At 38.7% G+C, this 14,447-nt stretch overlaps 1 protein-coding gene across 1 annotated transcript in view; it reads left to right on the top strand.

Annotated features, from left to right (window-relative positions):
- Positions 1-14,447, top strand: part of LOC307016315 (unconventional myosin-VI-like) — a 97,456-nt gene that overhangs the window by 24,073 nt on the left and 58,936 nt on the right. The window contains exons 4-10 of the mRNA XM_079645355.1: positions 128-201; positions 867-996; positions 1,417-1,522; positions 2,288-2,343; positions 2,836-2,933; positions 5,056-5,220; positions 10,557-10,637. Of these exons, the coding sequence (XP_079501481.1) occupies positions 128-201; positions 867-996; positions 1,417-1,522; positions 2,288-2,343; positions 2,836-2,933; positions 5,056-5,220; positions 10,557-10,637 (710 nt within the window). The remainder of the gene's footprint in view (positions 1-127; positions 202-866; positions 997-1,416; positions 1,523-2,287; positions 2,344-2,835; positions 2,934-5,055; positions 5,221-10,556; positions 10,638-14,447) is intronic.

Genomic DNA, 14,447 nt, shown 5'->3' with positions numbered 1-14,447 from the left:
GCTTAAATCAGCGTTTATTAAGGCTGTATTTGATAAAAGTGAAAGAAATAGTGTTATATAATATTTATGAGTAAATAACTTATTTCTAATTCCGTGTTTGACCTCCATATCACGCTTTGTTCCCCAGGCTCTCTGATGTACTTGAATGAAGCGACGCTGCTGAATAACGTCAGAGTGAGATACAGCAAAGAGAAGATCTACGTGAGTCTTCAGATCCTTTCTTTTTTTTTACGATGATTCAACTCAGATACAAATATATATAAATATATATAAATATATACTCTGCAGTAAATCTGACCGTTATTATTATGTTTAATAATTAAGAGCGACTTCACGGTCAAAACATTTTCCACCTGGCTTTCTGAATATGACACACACTCACTCACTCACTCACTCACTCACTCACTCACTCACTCACTCACTCACTCACTCACTCACTCACTCACTCACTCACTCACTCACTCACTCACTCACTCACTCACTCAGTTTTCTTCTGATCTTGATTATGTGTCATGATGTTATTCCTGAGTGCACGCTGACATCTAGTGGCTGAAGAGGGAACTGTCTCTGTTCAATAGAGATCTATAAGAGGCCTCCTTTTTTACTTTTTCATACAGAAATATGTGTCTTTATAAATGTGTTAATACAGAGAAGTTAGTAAGGAGTCATGCACCGGCTCTCCTTCAAAACAAATGTTTATTTATTTCACTGTTTTTGCTAAAAGCAGGAATTTTAAACCATTATTTTTGCTTTAGGATTGTAGGAAATGTAGGAGACCACAGGTTATACACATAGCATGATAATGTGGAATTGTTTCCTTCTTCTTCCTCCTCTTCCTCTTCCTCCTCTTCCTCTTCGTCCTCCAGACGTTCGTAGCTAACATCCTGATCGCAGTGAATCCATACTATGACATCCCAAAGCTTTACTCACCGGAAACCATCCAGAAGTACAGAGGACGATCTCTGGGAACTCTGCCGCCTCATGTCTATGCTATAGGTGAGAGAGAGACACACACACACGCACACGCACACGCACACGCACACACACACATGCGCGCACACACACACACACACACACATACACACACACACACACACACCCCCTTACACTGATGCATACATATGTCAGTGTTTGCTGTAACTCTCTACATTTCCCTCGCGTGTGACAAGTTAATGACTTGTGTGTGTGTGTGTGTGTGTGTGTGTGTGTGTGTGTGTGTGTGTGTGTGTGTGTGTGTGTGTGTGTGTGTGTGTGTGTGTGTGTGTGTGTGTGTGTGTGTGTGTGTGTGTGTGTGTGTGTGTGTGTGTGTGTGTGTGTGTGTGTGTGTGTGTGTGTGTGTGTGTGTGTGTGTGTGTGTGTGTGTGTGTGTGTGTGTGTGTGTGTGTGTGTGTGTGTGTGTGTGTGTGTGTGTGTCAGCTGATAAGGCGTACAGGGACATGAGGGTCCTGAAGATGAGTCAGTCCATCATCGTCTCCGGAGAGTCTGGAGCCGGGAAGACGGAGAACACCAAGTTCGTGCTCAGGTAAACATGACGGTGGATCTGTGTGCTGCGTTCACGCCAAGCCTCGAGTCGCTCGAGTTTCACGGCGGCTGTCAGCTGCGTTTCCTCGCCTCAACAGGACGACGAGGAGGCGGGGCTTATCTCAATTTAGATACTGTGGCACCAACTACAACAACATGAACACGTTTTACTGTGATTTATTTATCACACGTTTAATACACGTTTCAAAATGATGCCAAAGTGACAACATACTGATACCGGTTTGTAAATGCTGTTAGTGTGTGTGTGTGTGTGTGTGTGTGTACGCAGGATGGCAGATGAAACCTTTTAAGTGCGTGTTTTTCACGTGATCGATCATGCTAAGCTAACATGTAGCTGCTCCGTCCACACTCACAACAACGGCCTACAGACAGAAGTAAAGAAACAGACAGTCTGTGTCTGGTTCGTGTTTAACTTCTGTCTAGTTTCTGAACAGATATGAGGAGCTGTGAGCTCTGAGTGCTAACAGCTAACGGCTGATGTTTTGGTTTTCTGGTTCAACGTCAGAAGGCTGACCACTGATTGGCTAACGCGAGAACACGTCACGCGAATTGACGCTCAAGTTGAAAAAATGTAACTCTTGGGATTGACGCCTCCTTCAGTCGCATCATCCGCGCCTTTGCTTTACATGGAATCACGTCCGGTGTGAACGCACTCAAATTCAGATATACCAAGTTGGTGCTCAGGGTAAACATGACGGTGCATTTTCAAAACTCCTTGTTATCTACTTTTTGTTTCTCCTCTCAGATATTTAACATCCTCGTACGGGACGGGGCAGGACATCGACGAGAGGATAGTGGAAGGTACGACCACTTCTTCTTCTTCTTCTTCTTCTTCTTCTTCTTAAATAAATACAGTTAGATTATTTCCTCAGTATGGATGGACTAACTGACTGACATTCTCCCGTGGGTAAAATTGACTGTTATATTTATTTTGTTTGTTTCCTACATTATGTGTATCCACCTCGGTTACTTTTGAACGTTCCTTTTTTTTGTGGAGCATCAAGTATTTCTGTTATAGAAAACCCCAAGTGGACCTTTTTGGATTTAATTGTGAGCTGAGGGATGAGGGGTTGTTTTGTGGGGTATTTGAAATACACTTTCTATTCGTGACACAGAATCATTTGGAGTTGTCTTTTCTTATTTTCTAATGTCATTCAATGTTTGCAGTGAGTCGTAAACACCTCTGTACCGACTCACTCAACTCTGACTTAACTGTCAGGAAAGAGACCTGACTGTCGCCCCGAAGGAAAATCAGTGTGTGTGTGTGTGTGACGCTCCTCTGTTTCCCTGCAGCCAATCCGCTGCTGGAAGCTTTCGGGAACGCCAAAACGGTCCGTAACAACAACAGCAGCCGCTTCGGGAAGTTTGTGGAAATCCACTTTAATGAGAAGGTACTTTAAACTTTATTAGAAAAATAAAAAAAGGTCTTTATTCGTCTCCTTGAATTCCTCCAGATGAGCAGCCATGAATTAAAGATGACGCCTAATGGCTTCATACATTTATAATGAATCATTATAGTAAATAAACACAATATTCCCTCTTTGGTCTCAAAACAAACGAGAGGTTCAGTTTCTGCAGATTCATCATCTTTAGAACCAGCTTTGAGAACACTTTCATGATCAATCATTATAAAACATATCATATCTATTATTCTGAAATGGACCAATCTGCACAATGACTACTTTTACTGTAACAGAGTATTCCTACACTCTGGTACTTCTACTTTTACTCAAGTACAAGATCTGAGTACTTCTACTTTTACTAATGTACCAGATCTGAGTACTTCTACTTTTACTCAAGTACAAGATCTCAGTACTTCTACTTTTACTCAAGAACAAGATCTGAGTACTTCTACTTTTACTCAAGTACAAGATCTGAGTACTTCTACTTTTACTCAAGTACAAGATCTGAGTACTTCTAATTTTACTCAAGAACAAGATCTCAGTACTTCTACTTTTACTCAAGTACAAGACCTGAGTACTTCTACTTTTACTCAAGAACAAGATCTGAGTACTTCTACTTTTACTCAAGTACAAGATCTGAGTACTTCTACTTTTACTCAAGTACAAGATCTGAGTACTTCTACTTTTACTCAAGAACAAGATCTGAGTACTTCTACTTTTACTCAAGTACAAGATCTGAGTACTTCTAATTTTACTCAAGAACAAGATCTCAGTACTTCTACTTTTACTCAAGAACAAGATCTCAGTACTTCTAATTTTACTCAAGAACAAGATCTCAGTACTTCTAATTTTACTCAAGAACAAGATCTGAGTACTTCTAATTTTACTCAAGAACAAGATCTCAGTACTTCTAATTTTACTCAAGTACAAGATCTGAGTACTTCTACTTTTACTCAAGAACAAGATCTCAGTACTTCTACTTTTACTCAAGAACAAGATCTGAGTACTTCTACTTTTACTCAAGAACAAGATCTGAGTACTTCTACTTTTACTCAAATACAAGATCTGAGTACTTCTACTTTTACTCAAGTACAAGATCTGAGTACTTCTACTTTTACTCAAGTACAAGATCTGAGTACTTCTAATTTTACTCAAGAACAAGATCTCAGTACTTCTACTTTTACTCAAGAACAAGATCTGAGTACTTCTACTTTTACTCAAATACAAGATCTGAGTACTTCTAATTTTACTCAAGAACAAGATCTCAGTACTTCTACTTTTACTCAAGAACAAGATCTGAGTACTTCTACTTTTACTCAAGTACAAGATCTGAGTACTTCTAATTTTACTCAAGAACAAGATCTCAGTACTTCTACTTTTACTCAAGAACAAGATCTGAGTACTTCTACTTTTACTAAAGTACAATATCTGAGTACTTCTACTTTTACTAAAGTACAATATCTAAGTACTTCTACTTTTACTCAAATACAAGATCTGAGTACTTCTACTTTTACTCAAGTACATGATCTGAGTACTTCTACTTTTACTAAAGTACAATATCTGAGTACTTCTACTTTTACTAAAGTACAAGATCTGAGTACTTCTACTTTTACTAAAGTACAATATCTGAGTACTTCTACTTTTACTGAAGATCTGAGTACTTCTACTTTTACTCAAGTACAAGATCTGAGTACTTCTACTTTTACTCAAGTACAAGATCTGAATACTTCTACTTTTACTCAAGAACAAGATCTGAGTACTTCTACTTTTACTCAAGTACAAGATCTGAGTACTTTTACTCAAGTACAAGATCTGAGTACTTCTACTTTTACTCAAGTACAAGATCTGAGTACTTCTACTTTTACTAAAGTACAAGATCTGAGTACTTCTACTTTTACTCAAGATCTGAGTACTTCTACTTTTACTCAAGTACAAGATCTGAGTACTTCTACTTTTACTCAAGATCTGAGTACTTCTACCAAAGTACCAGAGATCTCTCTCTGATGGTGTTCTGTGGTGCTAAGTGTGTGTTGATGGTACTAAGTGTGTTTTGATGGTACTAAGTGTGTGTTGATGGTATTCTGTGGTACTAAGTGTGTTTCTGCCCCAGAACACGGTGGTGGGGGGCTTCGTGTCTCACTACCTGCTGGAGAAGTCGAGGATCTGCAGGCAGGGTCCGGAGGAGAGGAACTATCACATCTTCTACCGCCTCTGTGCCGGAGCCTCGGAGGAGATCAGAGAGAAATACCACCTGAGCTCACCTGACACCTACAGGGTACAAATACTACACTACAGTACACACTATACTTCACTACAGTACACACAATACTACAATACAGTACACACTATACTACTCTACAGTACACACTATACTACTCTACAGTACACACTATACTACACTACAGTACACACTATACTACACTACAGTACACACTATACTACTCTACAGTACACACTATACTACTCTACAGTACACACTATACTACACTACAGTACACACTATACTACAATACAGTACACACTATACTACACTACAGTACACACTATACTACTCTACAGTACACACTATACTACACTACAGTACACACTATACTACTCTACAGTACACACTATACTACTTTACAGTACACACTATACTACAATACAGTACACACTATACTACACTACAGTACACACTATACTACTCTACAGTACACACTATACTACTCTACAGTACACACTATACTACTCTACAGTACACACTATACTACACTACAGTACACACTATACTACTCTACAGTACACACTATACTACACTACAGTACACACTATACTACTCTACAGTACACACTATACTACTCTACAGTACACACTATACTACACTACAGTACACACTATACTACACTACAGTACACACTATACTACTCTACAGTACACACTATACTACTCTACAGTACACACTATACTACATTACAGTACACACTATACTACTCTACAGTACACACTATACTACTCTACAGTACACACTATACTACATTACAGTACACACTATACTACACTACAGTACACACTATACTACACTACAGTACACACTATACTACTCTACAGTACACACTATACTACTCTATACTACTCTACAGTACACACTATACTACTCTACAGTACACACTATACTATACTACAGTACGCATATCAGAGAGGAATACCACCTGAGCTCATCTGACACCTACAGGGTACACACAATACTACAGTAAAGTGCTCTACATTAAAGTATACTACACTGAAGTACAGTACACATAAATATATATGTATATGTGTATATATATGTATATATGTATATGTATATGTATATGTCTATATATGTGTGTATATATATATGTATATGTATATTTATATATATATATATATATATATATATATATATATATATATATATATATATATATATATATATATATATATATATTATTTTGAGACGTAAAACCTTTGGGATGTTTTAATCTTCAGAGACGTTGTTTCTGTGTTTCCTCCCTGAGTTGATGGAAAACAGATGTGATGAAACATCTGTTCTCTGCAGGAGACATCTACGTCTGAAAGAGAGAACACACACACACACACACACACACACACACACACACACACACACACACACCTCTTTATCTCGTCTCCTGCACACTGAGTCACATGACTTGTTTAGAAACCAAGCAGGAGACGATTATAGAATAAATGAGAGAGAGAATAAAGGACGGAGAAGTTAAAGAAGGGCACGAGCTAAATACAAAAAGAAGGGAAAGGTAGAAGGAAATGTTTTAAAAGCAAGAAGGAAGCATAGAAACCAAAGAGTAGGGAGGGAAGGAAGGAAATACAGAATAAAAAACATGAAAGGAGAGGTAGAAGGACATTTAAAAAAAGGCATGAAGTGAAAACAGAGACCAATGAAGGGAGAATCTAAGGAGAGGAAACAGAGAGCAATGAAGGAAGAATCTAAGGAGAGGAAACAGAGAGCAATGAAGGAAGAATCTAAGGAGAGGAAACAGAGACCAATGAAGGAAGAATCTAAGGAGAGGAAACAGAGACCAATGAAGGGAGAATCTAAGGAGAGGAAACAGAGACCAATGAAGGAAGAATCTAAGGAGAGGAAACAGAGAGCAATGAAGGAAGAATCTAAGGAGAGGAAACGGAGACCAATGAAGGAAGAATCTAAGGAGAGGAAACAGAGACCAATGAAGGAAGAATCTAAGGAGAGGAAACAGAGAGCAATGAAGGGAGAATCTAAGGAGAGGAAACAGAGACCAATGAAGGAAGAATCTAAGGAGAGGAAACAGACACCAATGAAGGAAGAATCTAAGGAGAGGAAACAGAGACCAATGAAGGAGGAAGAATCTAAGGAGAGGAAACAGAGACAAATGAAGGAAGAATCTAAGGAGAGGAAACAGAGACAAATGAAGGAAGAATCTAAGGAGAGGAAACGGAGACCAATGAAGGAAGAATCTAAGGAGAGGAAACAGAGACCAATGAAGGAAGAATCTAAGGAGAGGAAACAGAGACCAATGAAGGAAGAATCTAAGGAGAGGAAACAGAGACCAATGAAGGGAGAATCTAAGGAGAGGGAACGGAGACCAATGAAGGGAGAATCTAAGGAAAGGAAACGGAGACCAATGAAGGAAGAATCTAAGGAGAGGAAACGGAGACCAATGAAGGAAGAATCTAAGGAGAGGAAATAGAGACCAATGAAGGAAGAATCTAAGGAGAGGAAATAGAGACCAATGAAGGAAGAATCTAAGGAGAGGAAACAGAGACCAATGAAGGGAGAATCTAAGGAGAGGAAATAGACCAATGAAGGAAGAATCTAAGGAGAGGAAACAGAGACCAATGAAGGGAGAATCTAAGGAGAGGAAACAGACCGATGAAGGAAGAATCTAAGGAGAGGAAACAGACCAATGAAGGAAGAATCTAAGGAGAGGAAATAGAGACCAATGAAGGAAGAATCTAAGGAGAGGAAATAGAGACCAATGAAGGAAGAATCTAAGGAGAGGAAACAGACACCAATGAAGGAAGAATCTAAGGAGAGGAAACGGAGACCAATGAAGGGAGAATCTAAGGAGAGGAAACAGAGACCAATGAAGGAAGCATCTAAGGAGAGGAAACGGAGACCAATGAAGGAAGAATCTAAGGAGAGGAAACAGAGACCAATGAAGAAGGAATCTAAGGAGAGGAAATGAAGGAAGCCGTTCTTTCTGATTTGTGGAGATCTCTTAGTTTCTGTTTTTATCTGTTATTTCCACAAAAACCTTGAATCCAAAATGATTACAATAATCCAGCAGAGGGCAGCGCTGAGCTACACAGAGTACTCACATCTGGTACTTTAGTAGAAATAGAAGTACTCACATCTTGTACTTGAGTAAAAGTAGAAGTATTCAGATCTTGAGTAAAAGTAGAAGTACTCAGATCTTGTTCTTGAGTAAAAGTAGAAGTACTCAGATCTTGTACTTGAGTAAAAGTAGAAGTACTCAGAACTTGTACTCGAGTAAAAGTAGAAGTACACAGAACTTGTACTTGAGTAAAAGTAGAAGTACACAGAACTTGTACTTGAGTAAAAGTAGAAGTACTCAGATTTTGTACTAGAGTAAAAGTAGAAGTACTCAGATCTTGTAGTAAAAGTAGAAGTACTCAGATCTTGTACTTGAGTAAAAGTAGAAGTACTCAGATCTTGTTCTTGAGTAAAAGTAGAAGTACACAGAACTTGTACTTGAGTAACAGTAGAAGTATTCAGATCTTGAACTCGAGTACAAGTAGAAGTACACAGAACTTGTACTTGAGTAAAAGTAGAAGTACTCAGATCTTGTACTTGAGTAAAAGTAGAAGTACTCAGATCTTGTACTAAAAGTAGAAGTACTCAGATCTTGTACTTGAGTAAAAGTAGAAGTACTCAGATCTTGTTCTTGAGTAAAAGTAGAAGTACACAGAACTTGTACTTGAGTAACAGTAGAAGTATTCAGATCTTGAACTCGAGTACAAGTAGAAGTACACAGAACTTGTACTTGAGTAAAAGTAGAAGTACTCAGATCTTGTACTTGAGTAAAAGTAGAAGTACTCAGATCTTGTACTAAAAGTAGAAGTACTCAGATCTTGTACTTGAGTAAAAGTAGAAGTACTCAGATCTTGTTCTTGAGTAAAAGTAGAAGTACACAGAACTTGTACTTGAGTAACAGTAGAAGTATTCAGATCTTGAACTCGAGTACAAGTAGAAGTACACAGAACTTGTACTTGAGTAAAAGTAGAAGTACTCAGACCTTGTACTTGAGTAAAAGTAGAAGTACTCAGATCTTGTACTTGAGTAAAAGTAGAAGTACTCAGACCTTGTACTTGAGTAAAAGTAGAAGTACTCAGAACTTGTACTTGAGTAAAAGTAGAAGTACTCAGACCTTGTTCTTGAGTAAAAGTAGAAGTACTCAGATCTTGTGCTTGAGTAAAAGTAGAAGTACTCAGATCTTGTACCTCAGAGGGTTAAAGTCAGACAGAAGAAGGATAGAAATATTGAAGAGGAATGAGAGATGGAAGAAACTCAGATTTAGAAAACAGGAAAAAAAAGAAGAAGTGTTTTGTGTTCAGAATCCTCTCTTCTGGTGTATTTGACTCGTTCCTCCTCTCTCTCTCTCTCTCCCTCTCCCTCTCCCTCTCTCTCTGACTCACCGTTTGACTCTCTCTCTCTCTCCACCTCCCCCCCTCTCTCTCTCTGTCTCTCTCTCCCTCTCTCTCTGAATCACTGTTCGACTCTCTCTCTCTCTCTCCACCTCCCCCAATCTCTCTCTCTACCTCTCTCTCTCTCTCCCTCTACCTCCCCCCTCTCTCTCTTTCTCTCTCTCTCTCTCTCTCACTCACCGTTTGACTCTCTCTTTCTCTTTCTTTCTCTCTCTCTCTCACTCTCTCTGACTCACCGTTTGACTCTCTCTCTCTCTCTCTCTCTCTCTGACTCACCGTTTGACTCTCTCTCTCTCTCTCTCTCTCTCTCTGACTCACCGTTCGACTCTCTCTCTCTCTCTCCACCTCCCCCCCATCTCTCTCTCTACCTCTCTCTCTCTCTCCCTCTACCTCCCCCCTCTCTTTCTCTCTCTCTCTCTCTCTCTGACTCACCGTTTGACTCTCTCTTTCTCTCTCTCTCTCTCTCACTCACCGTTTGACTCTCTCTTTCTCTTTCTTTCTCTCTCTCTCTCTCACTCTCTCTGACTCACCGTTTGACTCTCTCTCTCTCTCTCTCTCTGACTCACTGTTTGACTCTCTCTCTCTCTCTCTCTCTGACTCACCGTTTGACTCTCTCTCTCTCTCTCTCTCTCTCTGACTCACCGTTTGACTCTCTCTCTCTCTCTCTCTCTGACTCACCGTTTGACTCTCTCTCTCTCTCTCTCTCTCTGACTCACCGTTTGACTCTCTCTCTCTCTCTCTCTGACTCACCGTTTGACTCTCTCTCTCTCTCTCTCTGACTCACCGTTTGACTCTCTCTCTCTCTCTCTCTCTGACTCACCGTTTGACTCTCTCTCTCTCTCTCTCTCTCTCTCTCTGACTCACCGTTTGACTCTCTCTCTCTCTCTCTGACTCACCGTTTGACTCTCTCTCTCTCTCTGTGTGTTGCAGTATCTGAACAGAGGATGCACTCGATACTTCGCCTCCAAAGACTCAGACAAACAGATCCTTCAGAACCGCAAGAGCTCAGAGGTAAAGACCGCCTTCCTTCTGTTTGATCTGTTTTTATTCCATTTGAACAACAAATCCATCAACGTGTGATCGATGAGTGAGAATCTGAGCATGCTAGGTGAAGGAAGTGGATGCAGCTGCAAACACCTGAACTACTGTTGGACTCCATTAGCCTCCGTTACGCTGACTCAGATCTGAATTAGATTCACTTTTGGGTTAAAAATCTAATAAAAATAAAAAATAACAAAATAATTGAAAAAAAGATAACAATTAATAAATTAAAGTAGAAAAAAAACATTTATATAAACGTGATAAGTTAAAGTAAAAATATGCAATAGAAAGATCAAACAAAAAAAGTGAAATAGGCAAAACATTTTTATATAACTAAGAAATTAAAGTGAACATGTACAATACAAAAATAATTTTAAAGTCTTACAAATATTGATACAAACACAAGAATTTAATTAAAATGAAATGCAATAAATATACAATATTATTCAAACAAATTGAAGTAAAAACATGCAGTTAAAATTAAATATAAAATAATGATAAAAACATAATAATGTTATCAAAATAATTGCAATAAATATACAATATTATATATAGAAGTTGAAGAAAAGATTATTCATAGAAATAAACGTAAATTAAAACGTGCAATAAAAAGATGAAACTAAAATAATACAAGAAATATGTTAAAATATCTAAATAATAAATAGAAACTGTTTCCCCTTCAACACCACAGAACACATTTGATTCCCTTACATGTTGGATTTGTTGTCCAAACTTTGGAAAAGAACTTCCTGTTGTTGCAGAATAACTTTAGATGCTTGAGGTTTGTTTTGATTCTCTTACACCTCGAATGGTTTGCACTAACTCCCTTTTCAAATCAGATTAAAAGCCGTTACCTGAGGAGGAAAATAAACCAATACTTCCTCTGCAGACCCTCCTCTGAATACACCTGAGTGATGATAATAATAATGATGCTACATTAAAGGAGATTATCCCAACCCCCCCCCCCCCCATTGTTGTGTTTCTGTAATCTCTGGATCATCAGAATAAATAAATATTTTTTATTTTAATTAGCCGCGCTCTTAATGCTGCGATAATAAGTAAAGCTCCTGGTGTGAAATGAGTTCCTTCCTCTGCGTTCAGACTTTCATTCATTATGAGAATATATTCCATTACTGCATATTTAATTACTTTATCCATTAAGAGGAACGTGGACAACATGGAGACTCATGAATCCCGTCATAAAGAGCAGGGCTTTCAAACTCAATGTCATCACGGGCCACAGCAGCATTATGGTTGCACTCATAATGTATTATATTACATTATTGCCTCTGCATTGGATTGTTATGGGATAGAGTTCACTTCATAATTAACTGCGTCTGAAAGCAGAAGTCTGGGGGATATATCTGCAAGTCTCTTCTGTGAGAATGTCACAAAATGATTTTTAAAACAATCTCAAATTATGAGAAAAAAGTAAAATTATGAGAAAAAAGTCAAGTTCGATTTAACTGTATACAGTTTGGCCGAAAAGCAAACTGCACGCAATTTGCTTTTCTAACTGACAAGAAAACAGCGGAGAAGTAACGTGCAGAAATCCTCCTTTTTACGCAGCGGTCCAGACATAGACATCAGACAGCGACACATATTCAGTTGCCAGTTACTTTGGCATCAGGGCAGGGATATCTAGATACTCTCCAAGCTTTGACATAATGAATTGTGCTACTTTTAAAGCAAGCAGCGATGTTTTCAAATCTGTAATCAAAAAGCTCCTCAAATCGCTATCGAAGAGGTTCCTGCCGTTGCTACGTTAGTTCAAACGGTAACAACGGACTATTTCTCTTAGCGGATGCATGTCAATTTAAATAAATACAAACAACTATTTTTTAAATCAATAAAATCATTTTCTAAATCCATAAAAGCATTTCAATTAATATTGGGAGTCATGTCGTTACTTTGTTGAGAATGTGGCCGTGTGATAAGCGGGATAATGTGCGGTGACTTGGTCATTATAAATAACACCTTCATGCCGATCTAGATCCCTCCGCTTAGCGTCGGGCTCCTGATCAGCCTGTCGGTGTTCTCTTCCCCATAATGACCGCGTCGCTACACATTATCCCTTACTTAAACTCTGCATTGGATTATTATCGGATAGGGCGTCTGAAAGCAGAAGTCCAGGCCAAATAATTGCAAGTCTCTTCAGTGAGAATGTTACAAAATTATTTTATAAACATCTCAAATTATGAGAAAAAAGTCAAATTTAGCGAAAATATCACAAAGATATAACGCAGGTTATAAAACGGACAAGTCAAATCAAGCAATCTGATTGGTTCTTAGCCGTGATATACTGAGCGTATACCACGGGTAGAATTGTAAGTTACTTTTCACAAGTCAGTATCCCTCCGCGTCTGAGAAAAACAGTATACCGTTGGGCTGAAAAGCAAACTGCCTGCAAACTGCCTCCACTTCGCGTCGGGCCGAACCACGCCCCTTAGCTGTGATATAATGAGCATATACCACGGCCTGTCGTGAGCTATTGCTTAAGTATTTCAGTCTCTATTAGTGTTGTCATGATACCAATATTTTGGTTTCGATACCAAGTCAAGAATTGCGATTCTTTTTCAATACTTTTCTTAAAAAAAGGTAAACAGTCTTAAATGTAATTATTGTGCTTTATTTCACACCAGAACCATAACACAAACGTTTAAACAATGAGAACAAAAAATAAAATAAATGACAATAATTTGTATTAAATAAAAATAAGCATCATCTCAAACTACTTTTTTGTCAAAATAGATTTATATATTAAACAACAGAAATGACATTCAACACAATGAGGTTTCCAACAAAAAAGATATAGCTAAAATACTTCCAAATTGAGCTTCTGGCGTCTAGCCGAGGCGCAGCGGCAGTTGCACTCCCACTCACAGCCATGCTTTCCGTTTTCTCACATGCTCTGGCAGCTAGCGCGTGCACGAGAGAGGGGAGGGGCTTAGAGCGTGCTTGAGAGGGGAGGGACTGCAGGCACGACTGCAGTGCAGGGAGTGGAAGCAGAGCGCTGAACACACACGTAACAGCGCTTTCTCACCGGAGTACTTTTCCCCTTCATTCTTAAAGTACCAATACTAATGAAACGGAGGAATCGTAACGTTTTTAACGGCAGGGTATCGCGGTACTTTTCAAGTATCGGTGCACCGTGCAACTCTATCCAAACTTTAAAAAATCTCAAATGGTTTTTAAATAATCTCCTTTAAAATCAGATTTAAGGGTCCCCATTATATCATTTTTTTATATCAGTATGTTGTGTCTCTACTTTAAATAGTCCTCTCCTGCTGATGTTCAGGTGTATATCAGTATGTAGTGTCTCTACTTTAAAGAGTCCTCTCCTGCTGATGTTCAGGTGTATATCAGTATGTAGTGTCTCTACTTTAAAGAGTCCTCTTCTGCTGATGTTCAGGTGTATATCAGTATGTAGTGTCTCTACTTTAAAGAGTCCTCTCCTGCTGATGTTCAGGTGTATATCAGTATGTAGTGTCTCTACTTTAAAGAGTCCTCTCCTGCTGATGTTCAGGTGTATATCAGTATGTAGTGTCTCTACTTTAAAGAGTCCTCTCCTGCTGATGTTCAGGTGTATATCAGTATGTAGTGTCTCTACTTTAAAGAGTCCTCTCCTGCTGATGTTCAGGTGTATATCAGTATGTAGTGTCTCTACTTTAAAGAGTCCTCTCCTGCTGATGTTCAGGTGGCAGGCAGGAACATATCCTCCATATTCTCTGTCAATATCCTCAAAAACATCCCTTAAGTGTTTTGGAAACAGTTTTCCGT

Source organism: Notothenia rossii (assembly GCF_949606895.1).
Source record: "Notothenia rossii genome assembly, chromosome: 8".
Taxonomy (NCBI): domain Eukaryota; kingdom Metazoa; phylum Chordata; class Actinopteri; order Perciformes; family Nototheniidae; genus Notothenia; species Notothenia rossii.
This window is presented reverse-complemented; position numbering and strand designations above follow the sequence as displayed.